Raw genomic sequence first — 24,475 nt, forward strand, 5'->3', positions numbered from 1 at the left:
GATCCTACACCGCCGGTGAGCGACAGCCTTGCACGCTGGGGACGGGGCACAGACTCGCAGACTGGTAGTGGCGGGGAAAGGACTTTAGGGCAGCCCCCAGGGCGGAAACCTGTAGCGGCAGGGTCGCGTGCGTGCGAACTGGGAGCAGCTGGCGGTTTTAGAAGCACAAAGGGCAGAGACGTGCCCCAACCTGGAGGCAGGACTGGGAGGGCAGCGGAGGGGCGCACAACCCAGGACGCTGCAGTTTATAGCAGCACGGACAGAAACGGAGACAATGTGGCCTGGAGAGCTCACTGAAGAACAGACTGCGATCTCTCTGCTCTGAGGCAGAGGGCTGGAAATGGTCTCTTCTGCTCTGACTCTCAGAAGAAACGTGGAAAGCTGCCAGGGAAAGCCACCAGAGAACAAAAGCCCCCAAAAAATGATTCCCACTGAGCCCAACCCTGGCCACAGCGGGGCAGGGCAACTCTGCCCTAACAGGGTTGCCTGAGTAACAGCATGGCAGGACCCTCCCCCAGAAGACAGGCTGGGAAAACAAGAGGCCAGCAACCCTAAGGTACCTATAAAACAGGTGCATCTTGCTTGGGTTGTGGTCAATAATTTGGACTCTATACATTCCCTCAACCACCCATCAACAGAATGACAAGGAGGAGGAACCCCCAAAATAGAAAATATGTAGAAGTCATAGAAAATATGACTTATGCCACAGATTTACAAATGGATGCAGATATAACCAAGATGTCGGAGATGGAATTCAGGCTAGCAATTGTGAAGACAATAGCTACAACGGAGAATTCAATTAATGACAACATAGAGTCTCTAAGGGCAGAAATGAAAGCTGAATTGGCAGAACTTAAAAATGCTATCAATGAGATCCAATCCAATCTAGATAATCTAACAGCTAGGGTAAGTGAGGCAGAAGAACGAATAAGCGACCTGGAAGACAATTTAACAGATAAAAAGGGAAAAGAGGAGGCCAGGGAAAAACAACTCAGAATCCATGAAAATAGAATCAGAGAAATAAGTGACACCATGCATGAAGTGTTCCAATGTCAGAATAATTGGAATCCCAGAGGGAGTGGAGAGAGAGAGACAACTAGAAGATGTATTTGAGCAAATCGTAGCTGAGAACTTCCCTAATCTGGGGAATGAAACAAACATTCGCGTCCTAGAGGCAGAGAGGACCCCTCCCAAGATCAGGAAAACAGACCAACACCCTGGCATGTAATAGTAAAACTTGCAAATCTTAGAACCAAGGAAACCATCTTAAGGGCAGTTAGGGGGAAGAGATTCCTTACGTACAGAGGGAGGAACATCATAATAATGTCAGACCTATCCACAGAGACCTGGCAAGCCAGAAAGGCCTGGCAAGACATATTCAGGGTACTAAACAAGAAGAACATGCAGCCAAGAATACTTTATCCGGCAAGGCTGTCATTTAGAATGGATGGAGAGATGCAGAGCTTCCAAGACTGGCAGAAACTGAAAGAATATGTGACCACTAAGCCGGCCCTGCAAGAAATATTAAGGGGGGTTCTATAAAAGGAGAAGGACCCCAAGAGTGATATACAACAGAAATTTACAGGGACAATCTATAAAAACAATGTCTTCACAGGCAACATGATGACAATTAATTCATATCTTTCAATAATCACTCTCAATGTGAATGGCCTAAATGCTCCCATAAAACGACACAGGGTTGCAGACTGGATAAAAAGACAGGACCCATCCATATGCTGTCTACAAGAGACTCATTTTGAACCTAAAGATACATCCAGACTGAAAGTGAAGGGATGGAGATCCATCTTCCATGCCAGCGGACCTCTAAAGAAAGCTGGGGTAGCAATTCTTATATCAGACAAATTAGATTTTAAACTAAGGTCTGTAGTTAGAGACACAGAAGGACACTATATCATTCTTAAAGGGTCTATCCAACAAGAAGATCTAACAATTGTAAATATCTATGCCCCCAACATGGGAGCAGCCATCTACATAAGCCAACTGTTAACCAAAATAAAGAGTCATATTGATAACAATATGTTAATTGTAGGAGACCTCAATACTCCACTCTCAGCAATGGACAGATCATCTAAGCAGAAAATCAACAAGGAAACAAGAGCTTTGAATGATACACTGGACCAGATGGACCTCATAGATATATACAGAACATTCCACCCTAAAACAAGAGAATACTCATTCTTCTTGAGTGCACATGGAACTTTCTCCAGAAAAGACCACATACTGGGTCACAAATCAGGTCTCTACCGATACCAAAAGATTGAGATTATTTCCCGCATATTCTCAGACCACAATGTTTTAAAACTGGAACTCAATCACAAGAAAAAATTTGGCAGAAATTCAAACACTTGGAAGCTAAAGACCACCCTGCTCAAGAATGTTTGGGTCAACCAGGAAATCAAAGAAGAACTTAAAAAATTCATGGAAATCCATGAGAACGAAAACACATCGGTCCAAAACCTATGGGATACTGCAAAGGCGGTCCTAAGGGAGAAATACAGAGCCATCCAAGCCTCACTCAAAAAAAACAGAAAAATCCCAAATTCACCAACTAACTCTACACCTTAAAGAACTAGAGAAAAAGCAACAAACGATGCCTAAGCCACGCATTAGAAGAGAAATAATTAAGATTAGACCAGAGATCAATGAATTAGAAACCAGAAACACAGTAGATCAGATCAACGAAACTAGAAGTTGGTTCTCTGAAAGAATTAATAAGATCGATAAACCACTGGCCAGATCTATCCAAAAGAAAAGAGAAAGGACCCAAATTAATAAAATTATGAATGAAAAGGGAGAGATCACAACTAACACCAAGGAAATAGAAACAATTATTAGAAATTATTATCAACAACTATATGCCAATAAACTGAGCAATCTGGATGAAATGGAGGCCTTCCTGGAAACCTATAAGCTGCCAAGACTGAAACAGGAAGAAATTGACAACCTGAATAGGCCAATAACCAGTAACGAGACTGAAGCAGTGATCAAAAACCTTCCAAAAAACAAGAGTCCAGGGCCTGATGGATTCCCTGGGGAATTCTACCAAACATTCAAAGAAGAAATAATACCTATTCTCCTGAAGCTGTTTCAAAAAATAGAAACAGAAGGAAAACTTCCAAACTCATTCTATGAGGCCAGCATTACCTTAATCCCCAAACCAGGCAAAGACCCCATCAAAAAGGAGAATTTCAGACCGATATCCCTGATGAATATGGATTCCAAAATCCTCAACAAAATCCTAGCTAATAGGATCTAACAATACATTAAAAGGATCATCTACCACGACCAAGTGGGATTTATCCCTGGGATGCAACGGTGGTTCAACATTCGCAAATCAATCAATGTGATAGAACACATTAATAAGAGGAGGGAGAAGAATCATAAGGTCCTCTCAATTGATGCAGAAAAAGCATTTGACAAAATACAACATCCTTTCCTGATTAAAACTCTTCAGAGTATAGGGATAGAGGGAACACTCCTCAAGTTCATAAAATCCATCTACGAAAAACCCACAGCGAATATCATCCTCAATGGGGAAAAGCTGAGAGCCTCTCCCTTAAGATCAGGAACACGTCAAGGATGCCCACTCTCACCACTATTGTTCAACATAGTACTAGAAGTCCTAGCAACAGCAATCAGACAACAAAAAGAAATAAAAGGTATTCAAATTGGCAAAGAAGAAGTCAAACTCTCTCTTTTCGCAGATGACATGATACTTTATGTGGAAAACCCAAAAGACTCCACCCCAAATTACTAGAACTCATACAGCAATTCAGTAATGTGGCAGGATACAAAATCAATGCACAGAAATCAGTTGCTTTCTTATATACTAACAACACAACTGTAGAAAGAGAAATTAGAGAAACGATTCCATTTACAATAGTACCAAAAACCATAAGATACCTTGGAATAAACCTAACCAAAGAGGTAAAGGATCTATACTCTGGGAACTACAGAAGACTCATGAAAGAAATTGAAGAAGACACAAAAAGATGGAAAAATATTCCATCCTCGTGGATCAGAAGAATAAACATTGTTAAAACGTCTATGCTACCCAGAGCAATCTATACCTTCAATGCCATCCTGATCAAAATTCCAATGACATTTTTCAAAGTACTGGAACAAACAATCCTAAAATTTGTATGGAATCAGAAAAGACCCCGAATCACCAAGGAAATGTTGAAAAAGAAAAACAAAGCTTGGAGGCATCACGTTGCCCGATTTCAAGCTATATTACAAAGCTGTGATCACCAAGACAGCATGGTACTGGCACAAAAACAGACATATAGACCAATAGAACAGAATAGAGAACCCAGATATGTACCCTCAACTCTATGGTCAAATAATCTTCGACAAAGCAGGAAAAAACATGCAATGGAAAAAAGACAGTCTCTTCAATAAATGGTGCTGGGAAAATTGGACAGCTATATACAGAAGAATGAAACTCGACCATTCTCTAACACCCTACCCAAAGATAAACTCAAAATTGGTGAAAGACCTCAATGTGAGACAGGAATTCATCAAAATCCTAGAGGAGAACATAGGCAGTAACCTCTTGGACATCGGCCACAGCAAATTCTTTCAAGATACATCTCCAAAGGCTAGTGAAACAAAGACAGAAATGAACTTTTGGGACTTCATCAAGATAAAAAGCTTCTGCACAGCAAAGGAAACAGTCAACAAAACAAAGAGGTAACCCACAGAATGGGAGAAGATATTTGCAAATGACACTACAGATAAAGGGCTGGTATCCAAGATCTATAAAGAACTTCTCAAACTGAACACCCAAAAAAACAAATAATCAAGTCAAAAAATGGGCAGAAGACATGAAAAGACACTTCTCTGAAGAAGATATACAAATGGCTAACAGACACATGAAAAAATGTTCATCATCATTGGCCATCAGGGAAATTCAAATCAAAACCACATTAAGATACCACCTTACACAAGTTAGAATGGCAAAAATGGACAGGGAAAGAAACAACAAATGTTGGAGAGGTTGTGGAGAAAGGGGAACCCTCTTGCACTGCTGGTGGGAATGCAAGTTGGTGCACGCACTTTGGAAAACAGTGTGGAAGTGCCTCAAAAATTTAAAAATAGAGCTACCCTATGACCCAGCAATTGCACTCCTGGGTATTTATCCCAAAGACACAGATGTAGTGAAAAGAAGGGCCATATGCACCCCAATGTTCATAGCAGCAATGTCCGCAACAACCAAACTGTGGAAAGAGCCGAGATGCCCTTCAACAGATGAATGGATAAAGAAGATGTGGTCCATCTATACGATGGAATATTACTCAGCCATCAGAAAGGATGAATACCCAACTTTTACATCAACATGGATGGGACTGGAGGAGATTATGCTAAGTAAAATAAGTCAAGCAGTGAAAGCGAATTATCATATGGTTTCACTTATTTGTGGAACATAAGGAATAGCATGGAGGACATTAGGAGAAGGAAGGGAAAAATGAAGGGGGGGAATCGGAGGGAGAGATGAACCATGAGAGACTATGGACTCTGAGAAACACACAGGGTTTTGGGGGTGGGGTGGGGGGATGGGTTAGCCTGGTGATGGGTATTAAGGAGGGCACGTACTGCATGGAGCACTGGGTGTTATACGAAAACAATGGATCATGGAACACCATATCAAAAACTAATGATGTATTGTATGGTGACTAACATAACATAATAAAATTTAAAAAAAAATAAAGCAAAAATAACATATTGTCAAATTTATGACAAACGTAAGTGTAACACACATGATTAAAAGAACAAAGCAGCACAGGATAGTCAGGGAGAGTAGAAAATGGAACTATGCTAGCACAAAATTTCTGTTTTGCCAGAAAAATAAAGCAGTATTAATGTGCATTAGGTTATAAGAAGCTAAATATCATACTGTAATCCCCACAGCAATATCACACACATAGAGAGACAGAACTAAGAAGAAAAATTCAACAAGGAAATTAAGATGGTATGCTAAAAAAAGTTCTTTCAACATAAAAGACAGGAAAAGAAAAAGGACCTAAAGAGAGATTAAGCAAATAGAAAACAAATAGCAAAATGGCAAAAATAAATCAAAACAAATCAATAATTACATTAACTGGGAATGGAATAATACTCCAATCAGAAACTGTCAGACTATATAAAACAGTAAGAATCAACTATACATTGTCTATAAGAAATTCACTTTAAATTCAAAGACAAATATGCTGAAAATAAAAGGATGGGGGAAAAAATCATGCAAACTGTAAGCACAAGAGAGGTGAAGTAGCTATATTAATATTAGATAATATAGACTTCAAGATAACAAATATTATTAGAAACAGAGAAGTATATTTCAAAATTGTGAAAGGAGAATTGTAAGAAGATATAACAATTATAAATGTATCTGTGCCTAACCACAGATGCCCACAACACACAAACCAAAACTAACAAAAATGAAAGGAAAAACAAATTAGTAATTATGTCCAGAAATTTCAACATCCCTCTCACAAAGATTTCTAAAACAAGTAGACAAAAAAAAAAAAAAATCAGTAAGTATCAACGAACCTGACCTAACATCTATAGATACCCCACGACAACAGAACACACATTTCAAGAACACGTGAATCAAACATCAGAATAGACTACATATTGGGCTTCAAAACAAGCTGCAATAATTTTATGAGGACAGAAATTATACAGAATATATTCTACAACCATAATGAAATTAAGAATAAATAACAAAAAGATCTTGAAAATTCCCGCAAATATTTGGAAAACAACACATGTGTAAATAACCTGTATGTTAAAAAGTCCAATAATAGAAAATAAGTTGAATTGAATGAAAATGAAAACAATATGTCAAAATTTGAAACAAAGTTAAAGCAGTACTTAAGAGGACAAATTATATATAGGTAGTCCTCATTTTGAGTAATTTTGATATGCATGAATTTCAGTTAGCACAGTTTAGTACATAACACCAGTCTGGCAACAACACAGTTAACATTTTAATTACCACAGTATACTATTTGTGACTTAATAGCATAAAGTACAAATTTCACTGCCAGCACTTAAAGTCCACAAATCACTATGCAAATAACAGATACACATCATGATCTGTACCCAATCATTTCCCTTATTTCAAAGTCTGTCATTGATTTTTAACTGCACATCTGTTATCCAATATATATACAGAGTGCAAAGTGTATAGGTGTGTTTCCTCCTTGTCTCCCATTGATAAACCCACATGGCATTTTACAAAAATGGATAACCGAAAAAGGGAAGTGGCCTGCAAAGATGAAAATGCAGCAAAGAAACAACACTAACAACACTGGATGTGGTTCGAAGATAGCTTTGGCATTGCCACTATTCATGACACTTTAGGTAGATAGCCAGAAGAACTAAGTGAAGGCAAAACTTACTGACAAAAATTCTTGGGTTATGATGAAAAGAATAAATATATTACAGAGAAAACGACCCTGATGAAAAATCCTCTCAGTATCTTGGACATATTTCATAACACTGAAAACACAAAGGGTAAAATGTTGGTAGCTGATTCAACCTTAGAAAAGAGTTTGATAGGGGCGCCTGGGTGGCTCAGTCGTTAAGCATCTGCCTTCGGCTCAGGTCATGGTCCCAGGGTCCTGGGATCGAGCCCCGCATCGGGCTCCCTGCTCTGTGGGAAGCCTGCTTCTCCCTCTCCTGTTCCCCCCGCTTGTGTTCCCTCTCTCGCTGTGTCTCTCTCTGTCAAATAAATAAATAAAATCTTTAAAAAAAAAAAAAAGAGTTTGATAATTCAGTAAGACATAGAAAACAGGCTCACTTCCTATCATAAGTTATACAATGATAAGAAGGTAGACACTGCTCAAACTATATAGGATTGTTGAAAAAAAACCCCACATTTTCAAGGCTGTCAATGTTTTTACTTGCAAGGTAGTAAATATTCATTTTGCTATATTTTCATTTCTCTATAGAGCTATAATCAACAGTGAGATGGTTTTTTAATGTTTTCACAAAAAAGTTTAAAGGTCACAAAACAACTGTAATTTTTTTTCCATTGATTATGAAGATTACTTTGCAAAGTTCTGACTTCTTTGGTAATTTTTATGGTCCCATACTACCATACAAGATGAGAATCACCTGTATGTAAATGCTCATGTTAGAAAACAAAACAGGTCTCAAATTAATAATCTGAGCTTCCACCTTAAGAAGCTAGAAAAAGAACAAATTAAACCCCAAATAAGTAGAAGACAGGAAAAGTAAAGATCAGAGTGGAAGTCAATGAAATAGAAAATGAACAAACAATAGAGAAAAATCAATGAAATAAGAAACTGATTATTTGAAAAAAACTAATAATATGTTTTAGGTAACAATGAGAAAAAAGAGAGCTGGCGTAAAGTAGCAATATCAGCATGAAGGACAGAACACCTCTAGACTAGACCCTACAGACATAAAAGAACAACAGAGGATTATCATGAAACATTTTATACCAATGAATTTGACAACTTGAATGACATAAAAAAAATTGCTTTAAAGACACAATTACCAGAACTGACTCAAGACAAAAGATAACTTGAATAGGTTCACATCAAGGAAAGAAACTTATAGGGGCACCTGGGTGGCTCAGTTGTTAAGCGTCTGCCTTCGGCTCAGGTCATGATCCCAGGGTCCTGGGACTGAGCCCCGCATTAGGCTCCCTGCTCTACAGGAAGCCTGTTTCTCCCTCTCCTACCCCCCCCGCTTGTGTTCCCTCTCACTGTGTCTCTGTCAAATAAATAAATAAAATCTTAAAAAAAAAAAAAAAAAAGGAAGAAACTTATAAATAAAAATCTTCCCACAAAAAAAGTCCAGACCTGGACTGGTAAATTCTTATCACTGTAATAAACCGCAACCATGAGTATAACAGCTTCTCTAAGTTTGTGAGCTCTTCTAGAAAATCATCAAACCAGGGGCGCCTGGGTGGCTCAGTCGGTTAAGCATCTGCCGTCGGCTCAGGTCATGAACCCAGGGTCCTGGGATCGAGCCCCGCATCGGGCTCCCTGCTCCACAGGAAGCCTGCTTCTCCCTCTCCCACTCCCCCCCCGCTTGTGTTCCTTCTCTCACTGTGTCATTCTCTGTCAAATAAATAAATAACATCTTTAAAAAAAAAAAGAAGAAAGAAAATCATCAAACCTAAGGGTGATCTTCCAGACCCATCCAATACAAGTAGCAAACCAAATCCAGCAATATATAAAAAGAATTATACACCATCACCAAGTGGAACTTGTCCCGGAATGTAAGGTTGGTTTACTATCCAATAACAAATTAATTGAAATTCCATAATATAGCATATAAACAGACCATCTCAGTAAATGCAGAAAATGCATTTGTCAAATTCCAGCACATTTTCATGATAAAAACACCAACAAAATTGGAATAGAAAAGAAATTCCTCAACCTGACAAAGGGCATGACAACTTACAGCTAACATACTTAACACTGAAAGACTGGACTTTTCCCCATAAGATCAGGAATAAGACAAGGATGTCCACTCACCATTCTATTCAATATTGTACTGGAGGTTCTAGCCAGGGTACTTAGGCAGGAAAAAGAAAAAAAAAAAAAACCATCCAATTGAATTTCTCAATTTATAGAGGACAAAACCATTTATACAGAAAATCCTAAAAAATCAACTGAAGAATGATTAGAACTAATAAATGAGTTTATTAGTAAGTCTGCAGAATACCAGACCAATATACAAAAATCAATTATATTTCCATACACTTGCAATGGACAATCCAAAAATGAAATTAACGAAACAACTGCATATACAATAGCATCAGATAGAATAAAATACTAAGAAATAAATTTAACAATTATAAAACTTACACTCTGAAAACTATTTCGAAAAAAATTAATCTAAATGAGAGGGAAAAATTACATGTTCATTGGAAGATTTAATATTATTAAGACAGCAATACTCCTCAAATTGATTGGCAAATTCAACAAATCCCTGTCAGAATCTAAGGATATTTATTTGTAGAGATAGATACGCTTATTCCAAAATTCATTCCTGAAGAGCCAATCTTTCCAATCTTGGAAAAGAAAAACAATGTTGGAAGAATGACATTTCCCAATTTCAAAACTTACTACAAGCAACAATAGTCCAGAGATTGGCATAGAGACAGATATACAGATAGACAGAATAGTACAGTTAGAAATAAACCCTTTCATGTAAGACTAATTGATTTTTGGCAAGGGCATCAAGACCATTTGATGGGAAAAGAATAATCACTTCAATAAATGGTGGTGGAACAAATTCATTCTACGACGCCAGCATTACCCTGATTCTAAAACCAGATAAAGACACCACACAAAAAAAGAGAACTATAGGCCAGTATCTCTGATGAACACAGACGTGAAAATCCTCAACAAAATATTAGCAAACCGAATCCAACAATACATTAAAACAATCACTCACCATGATCAAGCGGGATTCATTCCCAGCATGCAAGCGTGGTTCAATATTCGCAAAAAAAATCAACTGATATGTTCCATCAATAAGAAAAAGGATAAAGCCAAGTGATTATTTCAATAGCGCAGAAAAAGCATTTGACAAAGTATAACATATATTCATGATAAAAACCCTCAACGAAGTAGGTTTAGAGGGAACATACCTCAACATAATAAAGTCCATACATGAAAAACCCAGAGCTAACATCATACTCAATGGGAGAAAACTGAGAGCTTTTCCCCTAAGGTCAGGAACAAGACAAGGATATCCGCTTTTATTCAACATAGTACTGGAAGTCCTAGCCACAGCAATCTGACAAAAAGAAATAAAAGGCATCCAAATTGGTAAGGAAGAAGTAAGACCTGCATTATTTGCAGATGACATGATACTATATATAGAAAACCCTAAAGATTCCACCAAAAAACTGTTGGAACTGATATATGAATTCAATAAGGTCACAGGATACAACATCAATGTACAGCAATTCACTGCATTTCTATACATTAATAATGAAGCAGCTAAAAAAAATTAAGAAAACAATCTCATTTACAACTGTACCAAAAATAATAAAATATCTAGGAATAAACTTAACCAAAGAGGTGAAAGACCTATATTCTGAAACCTATAAAACACTGATAAAAGAAACTAAAGATAACACAAAGACATTCCATGCTCATTGATCAGAAGAACAAATGTTGTTAAAATGTCTATACTACCCAAAGCAATCCACACATTTAAGGCAATCCCTATGAAAATGCCAACAGCATTTTTCACAGAACTAAAACAAACAATCCTAAAATTTGTATGGAACCACAAAAGATCCAGAATAGCCAAAGAAATCTTGAAAAAGAAAAACAAAACTGGAGGCATCACAATTCCAGACTTCAAGTTATATTACAAAACTGTAGTAATCAAAACAGTATGGTACTGGCACAAAAACAGACGAGTGGATCTTAAGAACTGAATAGAGAACCCAGATATAAACCCACAATTCTATAGCCAATTAATCTTCAACAAAGGAGACAAGAATATGAAATGGGAAAACTGCACAGACACATGCAAAAGAATGAAAATGGACCACCTTCTTACACAAAAATAAACTCAAAATGGATTAAGGACCTAAATGTAAGACCTGAAACCATAAAAATCCTAGAAGAGAGTACAGGCAGTAATTTCTCTGACACCAGCTGTAAAAACACATTTTTAGATGTGTCTCCTGAGGCAAGGGAAACAAAAAGCAAAAATAAACTACTGGGACTGCATCAAAATAAAAAGCTTCTGCACAGCAAAGAAAACAACTACCAAAACTAAAAGACAACCTACGGAATGGGAGGAGATATTTGCAAATGATGTATCTGATAAAGGGTTAGTATCCAAACTATATAAAAAAACTTATACAACTCAATACCCCAAAATCAAATAATCCAATTAAAAATGGGCAGAAGACATGAACAGACATATCACCAAAGAAGACATCCAGATGGCCAAGAGACACCGGAAAACATGGTCAACATCACTCATCATCAGGGAAATGCAAATCTAAACCACAATGAGATATCACCTCACACCTGTCAGGAAATCAAAAGCTCAGGAAACAACAAGTGTTGGTGAGGATGTGGAGAAAAAGAACACCTGTGCATGTTGGTGGGAATGCAAACTGGTGCAGCCACGGTGGAAGACGTTATGGGGGTTCCTCAAAAAATTAAAAATGGAACTACCCTATGATCCAGTAATCACATTACTGGGTATTTACCCAAGGAATACAAAAATACTAATTGAAAGGGATACATGCACCCCTATGTTTATTGCAGCATCATTTACAATAGTCAAATTATGGAAGTGTCCATCAACAGATGCATGTATAAAGAAGATGTGGTATATATATACACAATGGAATATTATTCAGCCATAAGAAAGACTAAAATCTTGCCATTTGCAACAACATGTATGGATCTAGAGAGTATAATACTAAATGAAATAAGCCAGTCAGAGAAATACCATTTGATTTCACTCCTATGTAGAATTTAGGAAACTAAACAAACAAAGGAAAAAACAAACAAAAAAAGAGAAACCAAAAAACAGACTTAACTATAGAGAACAAACAACTATGGAGGTTTACCAGAGGGGAGTGGGTGAGGGGATGGGTAAAACAGATGAAGGGGATTAAGAGTACACTTATCTTGATGAGCACTGAGTAATACAAGGAATTGCTGAATCGCTATATTGTACACCTGAAACTAATACAACACTGTATTTGACTATATAGGTATTAAAAAAAATAAAAATAAACAAAAATAACATGTCATAATAAAAATAAAAATAAATAAATGAATAAATAAGTAAATATATAAATGGTGCTGGAACCATGGATTGCCACATGCAAAAGAATGAAGTTGGACCCTTAACTTCACACCATGTGCAAAAATTAACTCAAAATGGATCAAAGACCCAAATGTAAGAGCATTAACAGTATAAAACTTTTAGGAAAAAAAACTTGGGGTAAATCTTCATGACCTTGGATTTGGCAATAGATTCCTGAATATACCAACAGCACAAGTAACAAAAGAAAAATAGAAAAACTGGACTTCATCAAAATTACAAAATCTTGTGCTTCAAAGGCTACTATCAAGAGAGTGAAAAGACAACCCGCAGGATATAAGTATTTGCAAATCATATGTCTGGTTAAGAGACCTACATCAAACAAGAACTCTAGGAGCTTCCAGGTTGGTGAACACATGGAGGTGTGCCGGGAGAGTGGTGCACCTGGAGAGGCCGTGAAGCTCTGTGCCCTTTCCCCATGCCCTGCCCTATGTATCTCCTCCAGCTGGATATTCCTGGGTTATATCCTTTTAGAGTAAACTGGCAATCTAGGTAAAGCACAGAAGAGCCATGTGAGTCCTCCAGATTTCTCTTCCCCTGTATCAGTGACAAGCTGGACTGCAGATAGTGTTAACTTCACTCAATTTGATCTCCTGAGGTACCATGTGGAGCATGCCCCCTGCTGAACTGTGTTGGATATGCAACATGTAAAGAAAACAACCACTGTTGGGCGCCTGGGTGGCTCAGACGGTTAAGCGTCTGCTTTCGGCTCAGGTCATGATCCCAGGGTCCTGGGATCAAGTCCTGCATCCGGCTCCCTGCTCAGCAGGGAGCCTGCTTCTCCCTCTGCCTCTGCCTCTCTCTCTCTCTCTCCCTGTCTCTCATGAATAAATAAACAAAATCTTTAAAAAAAAAAGAAAACAAACATTGTTGTGTTAAAGCACTGGCATTTAGAGGTTAATTTGTAATATAGTGTTATCCAGCCTGTCCTAATTAATAATAAAATTAGTACCAGTGAACAAAAGAACTCTATAAAAAACACCTTACCTATACAAAGAACTTTACATAAAAGTTCCATATAACTTCTGTATAAGAATTTTATCTCTATAAAGAATTCTTACAATTCAATAATAAAAAGACAAATAACTCAAAATAGACAAATGATCTCAACAAATTATTTTCCGAAGAAGATACATAATGGCCAACAAGCAGATGAAAATATGCTCAACATAATTAGTCATTAGGGACCATTTTAGTTAAACACAAAATTCCTATATGACCCAGCAATTCCACTCCTAGGTATATACCAAAGAAAAAATAAAACATGTCTTACACAAAAACTTGTATATGTTTATAGCAGCATTATTCATGTTGCGAAAAGGTGGAAACAAGCCAAATACTGATGAACGGAAAGCCAAATGTAGTATATCCATACAATGGAATATTATTCAGCCAAAAAGAATCGAAGGAGTGATACACATTATAAGGTGGATGGCCCTCAAAAACAGTGTGCTAACCGAAAGAAGCCAGTCACAAAAGGCCTCATGTTATATGATTTCGTTTAAATAAAAGATCAAGAGTAGGCAAATCAATAGAGAGTGAAAGCAGATTAGTGGTTGCTTAGGGCTGGGAGATGAGTAACAGGGGTGTGATGGCTAAAGGGTACAGGATTTCTTTCGTAGGTGATAAAAATGTTTTAAAATTGACTGTGGGAATCGTTATACATATCTGTGACTACACTAAAAAAAACCACTGAATTGTTAACTTTGAATGGGTGAATTGTAAAGCATGTGAGTTATATCTCGAAGTTGTTTAAATACAATAATACCAGAAAATTTCAGAGTATAGGTACAGTATGCACTTTACTGTCCATAGTCACACTGTGTATTCATGCTTATATCCCATTATTCCCCAAAAAATATATTTTATGAAGGCAAGCCTAGCAAATTTCTGCAGAAAAGCCATAATGATTCCTAACTCCAAAAATTTGTACACATCCATTGCTAGAGCTTGCCTTCACCCTCCTCCTGCCTAACCCACACTTCAAATATACTTCAGAGTAGCTGGTTCATGCTTGGAAAAAACACCTTCTTAAGTTATGCCACGTCTCTTTAAACTATAATTTTCAGTGAACTCCTAAAACGTTAACTATATTGGTTGTGCAATTTTATACAGCCATGAACTTTGATGTCTTGTCTTTCCATGTACAACCTATGGTTCTGAAAAGCATCTGGCTTTTATTGCCTTTGAATTTCTTCTAGAAAGGCACTAAAGATATGATTCTGAATCATATCTACAAAGATATGAGTGAATCAGTAAGAAATTTTTCTTCTCTTCATGGCTCACTATTACCTAATTAACAAGTTGTTGAATACTTACTACATGTTCAGCACAGGAGCAAGAAGGAATAGGAGCTGCCAATCTGGGTGGAAGCATAAATCTCAGCCACCAGCCAATTAAAAACAAAAACAAAGAAACTGAGATTTCACTTCCCTTGGCTCCCACCTGCCAGATTTTTACCTGGACAGATCCAATTTGATATGTCTCTCTTTATGATCCATGGTTCTTCTCCTTGTTCCAACTTGGAGATGACATCTGGTTTGGACACTGGATGCCCTATTATAGAGAAATCAGAGAGGAATTGGGTTGACTACACTGAAGAAAAAAGAAAGGTACCTGGGTGGCTCAGTCGGTCAAGTGTCTGACTCTTGATCTCAGCTCAGCTCTTGATCTCGGGGTCGTGAGTCAAGCCCTACTTAAAAAAAAAAAGGGGGTGCTATTTTAGGAGCCCCACAATAAAGCTGTCCAGCCTGCTCTTAGCAGAGCATTGACCTTCTGCTGGAGAGAGAAAAGAGAGCACAAAGTCAGTCATTACATATGTCAGGAACCCACCCAACTTGATCAAAGGAGAAGAGAGAGGCACTGGATTGGAAGATGTTGTGATATGGGGGGAAGCCATCCTTACCCAGTGAGACCAGGTGGCTGAAGTTCTCCAGCATCACATCTCTGTACAGGGTCCTCTGAGCAGGGTCCAGTTGCTGCCACTCCTCCTTGGTGAAAGCTATAGCCACATCCTCAAATGACAATGGACCCTATAACAGCATGCTCCTGTTCAATCTGAAGTGATCAGTCTTATTTTTACCATAGCATGCTAAACCATATGCCCAGTTCTACATCATGCCTATTCAGAAAAATGATGTAAAATTCTGTCTTTAGCAAAAAGAGTCAAACACATCAAAAGAACAGAAGAGCAAAAGAGACTTAATCACAAATGGGAATTCAATAAAGGCAGCATTTCAAATAAATGAATTATTCAACAAATGGTTTTGGGAAAACTGGATAGTCAATCAGTTAAATAATAAAGTTGAGAGTTTATATTTTAAAAACAAGAGAATCAATAATTTCCAGATGGAGAAAAATCTAAGCATCACAAATTATTAATACTGGTTATCCCAGGAGAAAGGGAATATTAGGGTCCCTTTCACTTCATAATTTTTATTTTATTTTTTATGTTTTTTAAAATGTTTAAAATAATTCAGGCCAGGACAAAAAATAGTGAAATGATTTTATAAATTGAAAAAAATGGACCAAAAACTGGCATTCAGTTGGGGAGTTGCCTCACAAACTCTGAGACCATAGCAAAGGCTATGGAGAATCAGAGACCCCTGTGCTCCCAAGTGTTTGCCACTGAATTTTAAGTAAAGAACTGCCTATCTGAGAGAAATAATTACTTTGGAGACAAATAGATACTCATCACTCCATCTTATCTAGGTTTTATCTCTGGATAAACTATACCTTAGTTCCCCAAAGAATAATGCTTATGGAGTTCAGCTCTAACATTATGCTAACTGCCTTCTAAAAAAAAATATTTAAAGACACAACCACAAAAAATCTGACACATTTATGCAGAAGTATAGGTCAGGACATCATCTATAGAAGATCCCCCAAAATGAATTTCTTTTTGTCCTAATGTCAAGAAATATTTTCATTGAAAATTCAGTTGATTTCTATTTGTGGAGAATGCTGAATTATGTATATGATGTCCTCTACCTCCCCCCGTGGCTGCTAGAAAAGATCGAACAAATTTGCACTTTATTTTTTTTTCAAATTTGCACTTTAATTTACACACTCACATAAAGTAAATATAATGTACATTATATTTATATAAAATTTACATATAACAAATATATATATATATGAACTATAATAGTTATTTTATGTGGCTTAAAACCACATAATCTACATATTACATAGCAACTCGCCTCCAAGTCTTTGTTCTCTCTACATTTTCCCTAATTCTAATTTCTAGCTTTCTGCACTTTTCCATTTGATTATATGGAAACCAAGTACAAAATAAGCAAGCAACTCACGTGAGACTTGGTCATTTTCTGCTTCTCTTCCAAAAGAGCAGAGGTCTGAGGAATCAGGACTGAAAGACAGACTAAATCTCCAGGAGCCATTTACCAGTCTAGAAACAACCACCAAGAGGAAAACAGGCCACCCTGTAGAAGGTCATTTGATCCTTATAGAAGGGTCTGTAAGTACCACGTGAAAAAAGTCCTCTTGTGACTATATAATCACATAGAACTTGTACAAGGTGTATTTTTAATTGGATGAATGTAGATATTTCTGTTGATATACGAACACCTTATTGTTCCCCTTTGAACCAGCAATTCTATTTGTAATTCTATCTGTAAGACTCTATCATAAGACGATAATTATGTATACATATATATGTAAGATTTAACTGCAGATGGAGCAGTTCCCTGACAAAAAGAATAGGAATGACCAAGTAGAAAATCGAGAATGCACCCATATTCCCTAGACATAAGCAGCCAGCAAAATCCTAAGAGCTCTTTTATATTTTCCCCTAACTCAGCAAATTCTCTTGCCAAGTCAATATTCATAAATTAAAACTGTTGATTTTGTTAATTTTAACATGTTTTTTGTTTGTTTGTATTGCTGATATTCAATAGTGCAGTTGTCTATGTAAGAAAATAGAGTGTCGGGCGCCTGGGTGGCTCAGTTGGTTAAGCGACTGCCTTCGGCTCAGGTCATGATCCTGGAGTCCCGGGATCGAGTCTCGCATCGGGCTCCCTGCTCGGCAGGGAGTCTGCTCCTCCCTCTGACCCTCCCCCCTCTCATGCTCTCTCTCTCTATCTCATTCTCTCTCTCAAATAAATAAATAAAATATTTAAAAAAAAAAAAAAAAAGAAAATAGAGTGTCATGTTAGAACCATTGATAAACAGGAATATACTACAATGCGTAAAGATACATACCTGGTAAATTCTTCTCAGTCCCAGGATGGGTCACGCAGAGAAGCCTGCACTCACTCACAGAAATGAGTACTCCCATGAAAGGTAGACTGTTTCCTATGGGGTTATCCCAGGCTTTGTCAAAATAAACCTGGAAGGAAACAATCGAATAGTCATGCTCCTCTCTGGACACCGAGCTCTGAAACAAGTAAAAAGCAGGTGCTTAATAAATGTTTGCTGAACAGAATGTAGAACAATTTCAGTAAACAGGAAGACGGGGGACTGAAATCACACCTCACATAAGAAGAAGAAGAAAAAAAAAAAAAGCAGCCCTCACATTTCAGAGCTGCCCTGGCACTCAAATTCTCCTATTTAACATAATTATATAGAACATCAACATCAGACAAGGCCACTCTGTGACCATGACAGAATAAGACAAAAACAAGACCTCTCTGAAATCATGTCTGAACACAGACAAAACATCAACATTGTCCAATCCACAAAACACCCCCTCTCTGAGTTAACATGAGCGACTGCGACTTCCTTACCTATTACAGCTTTAGCTTCACGGTAGTCTCCTCACTCTAGATTTATTGAAATCCCCCATCACTGAATTACCCCACTTCCTCACAACATCCAATTCAGAGCAAGGTCCACCCCCTTAGGCCCGCCTCAAAATCACCTAACACAAGGAGAAATCCTGTAAGTTCTAACACCCTCTTACGAGAAGCCCCCACTTTCCCCATGGTGTGCATGTTCCCAACTAGATGCTAGAGCCATATACCCAACTTACTCAACTTAGGGTGTTCCTGGTGGTCTTTGGCTAGAGAGAACTGACAATAATAATGTTATTCCTTCAGATTTGTTCGGTCTTACGTTCAAAGGATGTTTTCTTCTGTGAGGACGTGAGTGATGGAGGGAGATGGAGGTTTGAGAAAACATCTGAGGAGGGGCTTCAACTTGGGGGCGGCCTCTGACCTGCAGAAATTGTAAAGTGAGGCCTTTCCCACCAAACTAGAGCTGACCTTTATCAGTCCCTGGCTGCATTAAAAACCCCCTACAAATCACTGAATCACCAGGTGCAGAAATCACAAATCCCAAAGAGCACCTCCACAGAACCCGGATCACACGACTGGCCATACAGGTCCACAAATCACTGGCCACATGCATGCTCCAACAGGGCACAGACCTGCCATCCCTGACCCACAGATCATATAGCTCTCCCTACTACTGACCCCTGTACGTACCCAACATTCATCCCACAGACTTCCCATCAGTCTTCATAGACCTCCAATTACTGACCCTCGCAGACCCCCGCCCCAATATCAATGCCAGACTTCCTCATGACTTAACCCATAAATTCCCCTTCTGACCCCCAGCTCGATTATCAGGTCCCGAAACGTCCGTCCCAGCATAACCCCCGACAGCTGTCACAGATTAACGTGAATTGAAGAACTCTCCCGCTTCCTGGCTGGGAGAGCACAGCACGGGTCTCCCGAGCATGCGCCGAGCCGTAAAGGGCGGTTTGGCCCACTCTGCACCCTCGGCGGCTTTGTTCAGGAGGCAAGATGGCGGCTCCCAGGCACTGTGTCTCTTTGTAGGAGCCGCCATATTGAGAGTCCAGTCAGGTCCGTACACGCGGAGGAATTTGGTTTATTCCTAGCCTGAATTTGGACCGTGCCACCGCGGCAGAGAGGGGAGGAGGCAAGATGAAGGAAAGGAGGATTATACAAACCAAAGAGGTGCGAAGTTTTGCAGAGAGCTTTTGCAGGAGGATTGGGGAAGAAGTTGCAGTAGTACAGTCCTTTATTGGGGAAAAAGGACTTTGGAATGGTGCAATCCTTTTGTAAGGGATTCTACTTAAAAGTGCTGGTAATGGTACAACCCTATACCGGAGGATTCCACTGTGGGACCGAGGGGCAGAAGTGATGGCCGAGTTCAAGGGGCGCGGAGAGGTGTCATAAACCGCTAATTATGCTAAAAACAATGAGAAGGAATCGCCTAAGGGAAATTACAACTTCAGTAATATGTTGCAGGGACTGACTGATGAAAAAAGGAAAATTGAGACAGGGAAGAGGAGACTGAGGTACAAATAATGGAGAATCTGAGAAAAAGAACGGAGACTAAGGGAAAAAGAGACAGAGGAGGACTGAGAGTGAGAGAACGAGAGGTCTGAGACGAGGGAAGAATGAAGGAGGGGGGAGACTGAAAGAGAAAACTGAAACGAGTGGAAAAGGGAGACGGAGGAAGGGTGACCGACCGCCCAAGTCTGTCTGGAATGTCCCAGGAAATCCTTCGCCTGGACTTTAAAGGTCCGGGTTTGAGGAGATGGGTGGGAAAAGTTGAGGGAAAGTGTGAAACCTATAAGGTGCCTCAAAAAGTAAGGCGGTGAGCAACATCTTTTTAAATTCAAGTGGATAAGGCACAGATTTTGTGCCTTTCCTAGTCACTATTGCTCCCCTCCCCCCCCCCCCGTTTCTGATGTTGGCGACCATGATTGAGGTTTACAATAATGAATTACCTCTCCATCGCTGCATCACTCACGAGTGATGCGTCTTAAGTATGTAACTTAAATGCATGGCACTCATAAGCATTTACAGTCTTTGGGGGCGCCTGGGTGGCTCAGTTGGTTGGGCGACTGCCTTCGGCTCAGGTCATGATCCTGGAGTCCCTGGATCGAGTCCCGCATCGGGCTCCCTGCTCGGCAGGGAGTCTGCTTCTCCCTCTGACCCTCCCGACCCTCCCCCCTCTCATGTGCTCTCTCTCTCAGTCTCTCTCTCTCAAATAAATAAATAAATAAAATCTTTAAAAAAAAAAATTTACAGTCTTTAGCTTTGTGGATTAACTTGTACTTTGTACGGACATAGCGCTAGTTTATTTTTTAATATTGTAAGTATTGTGACCGTGTTTTCTAAGAGTTCAGAAATGAAAATGAAAACAATTATAATACCAACGACAGCATGACCCATACATCACCAAAAAAGCCTCTTATTTTAGACAGATATAAAGATGCATCGACACCTGGATTAGGGAGATAAATAACTACAACAGCAAATTGCACAATATGCAAAAGAGAATTCAGGCTTAGGCATGGTGGTGAAGGGGATGTGAAAGCACATATGGAGACTGAAACAAATCTAGGATGACAAGCAAGTACTTCTAAATAAATAAACGGGTTTTTGTCTCCCCAAAAGACACAGATGCTGAGTTGAAAATAGTGACTGCCCAATTATATTAGACAACATAAACATGTATTATTGTATACTTCTATTCACTGATATATAAAACTGAATAAAGTTACATTTCCAAACTCAAATGTTGCAACTAAAATGCCCTGTGGACAAACAAAAGGAGAAATTTGATAACAGATGTGTTGGCCCCTTACAGTGTAGAGCCAATCCTGCTTTCAAGAGTATATCAGATGATACATCAAATCATGACAAGAAAAAAAAAATCCCCTAGCTCTTCACTCTTGGATTGAAAAATGGAGGTCAAACTGTCTTCTTCATTTTTATAAAGATTTTCATGAAACTAAAGACAATATAAAATTGTTGATATCTTGTTCAATTGTAAACTAGACATTGCTCATCTATAAAAAATGTTCAGCAGACACTGCAAATGTAAATCTAGGCCAGTTCGATTCACTCTATAAATTTATCAAAGAAAATGAAAACATCTTACTTGCTAAAACAGCATATAGTTGGAGATAGCATATAGCTGGAGCATGTTTTCTTTTTTCCCATCCATTAATTTAATCCATTTACATTTAAAGTGACTACTGTTAAGAATTTCTGTCGTTTTGCTATTTGTTTCTATGTGTCTTTTTTTGTGTGCCTCAATTCCCTCAATACTGCCTTCTTTTGTTTTTTTTTTTTTTTTACTGTGTACTATTTTGATTCCCTATTTCTTTCTTTGAATATGTTTTAGTTATTTTCTTATTGGTTGCTATGGAAATTACAATTAACATCCTAAATGTACAACAAACTACTTTGAAACGTTACCATCATAGTTTTAACAGCACACAAAGCACTGATCCTTTAGAACTCTGTCCTCCCCTTACCTTCACCTTTATGATGTTATTGTAAACAAAACTGACATAAGGTCAGAAGTTGTTATAAGAGAAAAAAGGTCTTTATATATCGATAAAAGGGTCAATTCATCAAGAAGATTAACAATTATAAATGTTTATGAGCTAAACAACGAAGATCAAATATATTGAGGCAAATATTGACATTATTAAGGGAGAAATGCACAGTTCTGTAATAGTAGGAGACTTCAACAGATACTTTACATAATGGACTGAACATAGAGACATAAAATCAGTAAGGAAATAACTTCATTAACACTTAAACTAGACCTAACAGACATATAGGACACGACACCAAGCAACAGCACAATACTCATTTTTTTCAAGTTCACACGGAACATTCTTCAGGATGTACCATACTTTAGGCTACAAAACAAGTATCAATACATTTTAAAAAACTGACATCATATAAACTATGTTCTCCAACCACAAGGAAATGAAATTGGAAATTAATGAGAAGAAAAACTGGAAAGTCCACAAATACGTAAAAATTAAACAGGACACTATTAACCAATGGGTAAAAGAAGAAATCACAAGGTAATTAAAAATACTTGGAGACAAATGAAATAAACACACCATACCAAAACTTATGGGATACAGCAAAGGCAGTGTATGGATGGAAATTTAGAGTTGTAAATGCCTCCATTTTAAAAAAAAAGAAGAAATATTGCAAGCAATTACCTAACTTTACTCCTTAAGCAACTAGAAAGACATGAAAACTAAACCCAGAGCTAGCAGAAGGAAGGAGATGATAAAGATTTGAGTGGAAATAAACAAAATAGAGAAGAACAATGGAAATTATCAACAAAACCAAAAGTTGTTTCTTTGAAAGATCAACAACATTCACACACCTTTAACTAGACTGACCAAGAAACAAAGACCCAAATTACTAAAATCATACACAGTTGACACTTGAACAACATGGGTTTGAACTGCATGGGTCCACTTATATGCAGATTTTTTTCAACAAATACAGTACACTACTGTAAATGTATTTTCACTATGATTTTCTTAGTGACACTTTCTTTTGTCTAGCTTACTTTAAGAACATAGTATATAACACATGCAACATACAAAACATGTTAATCAACTGTTATTGGTAAGGCTTCTAGTCAACAGTAGGCTATTAGTTACATATTGGAGGAGTGAAAAGTTATATATGGATTTCCAACTGCATAGGGGGTGGGTAGTTGCCCCTAAACCCCATGTTGTTCAAAGGTTAACTGTACAATGGTGGGGACATTAATACAGAACTACAGATGAAAAAGATTATAAGGATACGATGAACAATTATATACCAACAAATTAGATAACCTAGAAAATGCATAAATTCCTAGAAGCACACAAACCTCCGAAACTGATTCAAAAAGAAACAGAAAGTCCTATAATAGAGTTATAACGAATAGACTGAATCAGTAAGCAAAAACCTCCCATCAAAGAAAAGCTCAGAACCAGATGGCTTAACTGGCAAATTCTACAAAACACTTAAAGAATTAATGAAAATTATTTTCAAACCTTCCAATATTATCTGACTTTTTGATGCTATTCATCCTAGTGGGTGTGAAGTGATACAAAAGCCAGACAAAGACATCACAAGAAAACTACAAACCCGTATCTCTTATGAATATATATGAGAAAAATCCTCAACAAAATGTTATCAAACCAAATACAGCATATTAAAAGGATTATATACCTTAACCAAAGTGGGATTTATCCTAGAAATGAGTCACTCATCATTAAAAAATCTATCAATGTACATTAAGAATCAAGGGGGATGAAATCACGATCATCTCGCCATCTCAATTAATGCAGAAAAAGTATTTTACAAAGTCCAATTCCCTTTCATGATGAAAACACAACAAACTAGCAGAAAGAAACTGCTAAACATGATAAAGTCCACTTATGAATAACTCACTGATAACATTATATTCAGTGGTAAAAGACTAAAAGTTTTTCCCCTAAGATAAGCATAGAACAAGGATGCTTTCTTTCAGCCCTTTATTCAACATTGTGTTGAAATTACTACAAAATCATGGTAATCAAAATAATGTGGTACTAGAATATGGATAGACATATAGGTCAAGAGAATAGAATGGAGAGTCCAGAAATAAACCCATACACCTATATTCAAGTGGTTTTTGACATGGGTGGCAAGATGATTCAATGAGGAAAGGACTGTTCTTTCAATAAATGGTCCTGGAAAATTTGCTAGGCACATGACAAAGAATGAAATTGGACCCTTACCTTACACTATATGCAAATAGCCAACAAACACATGAGAAATGCTTGACATTATTAGTCATCAGGGAAATGCAAATC

At 37.9% G+C, this 24,475-nt stretch overlaps 1 protein-coding gene across 14 annotated transcripts in view; it reads right to left on the bottom strand.

Annotated features, from left to right (window-relative positions):
• Window positions 1-24,475, bottom strand: part of LOC116626133 (zinc finger protein 300-like) — a 36,471-nt gene that overhangs the window by 6,534 nt on the left and 5,462 nt on the right. Inside the window, exons 1-5 of one of the 14 annotated variants that reach the window (XM_032395308.1) lie at window positions 19,443-19,625; window positions 18,094-18,220; window positions 17,184-17,315; window positions 15,779-15,874; window positions 15,334-15,429 (exon numbers count right to left, since the gene is read on the bottom strand). In XM_032395308.1, the coding sequence (XP_032251199.1) occupies window positions 15,334-15,429; window positions 15,779-15,874; window positions 17,184-17,315; window positions 18,094-18,220; window positions 19,443-19,484 (493 nt within the window). In that variant the 5' untranslated portion in view covers window positions 19,485-19,625. Of the gene's footprint in view, window positions 1-15,302; window positions 15,430-15,778; window positions 15,995-17,183; window positions 17,835-18,093; window positions 19,626-24,475 lie in introns of those variants that run through there. The other 13 variants (XM_032395310.1, XM_032395313.1, XM_032395314.1 and 10 more) reach the window with 13 other exon arrangements.

This window comes from Phoca vitulina, unplaced genomic scaffold (assembly GCF_004348235.1).
Source record: "Phoca vitulina isolate PV1807 unplaced genomic scaffold, GSC_HSeal_1.0 scaffold83, whole genome shotgun sequence".
Taxonomy (NCBI): Eukaryota; Metazoa; Chordata; class Mammalia; order Carnivora; family Phocidae; genus Phoca; species Phoca vitulina.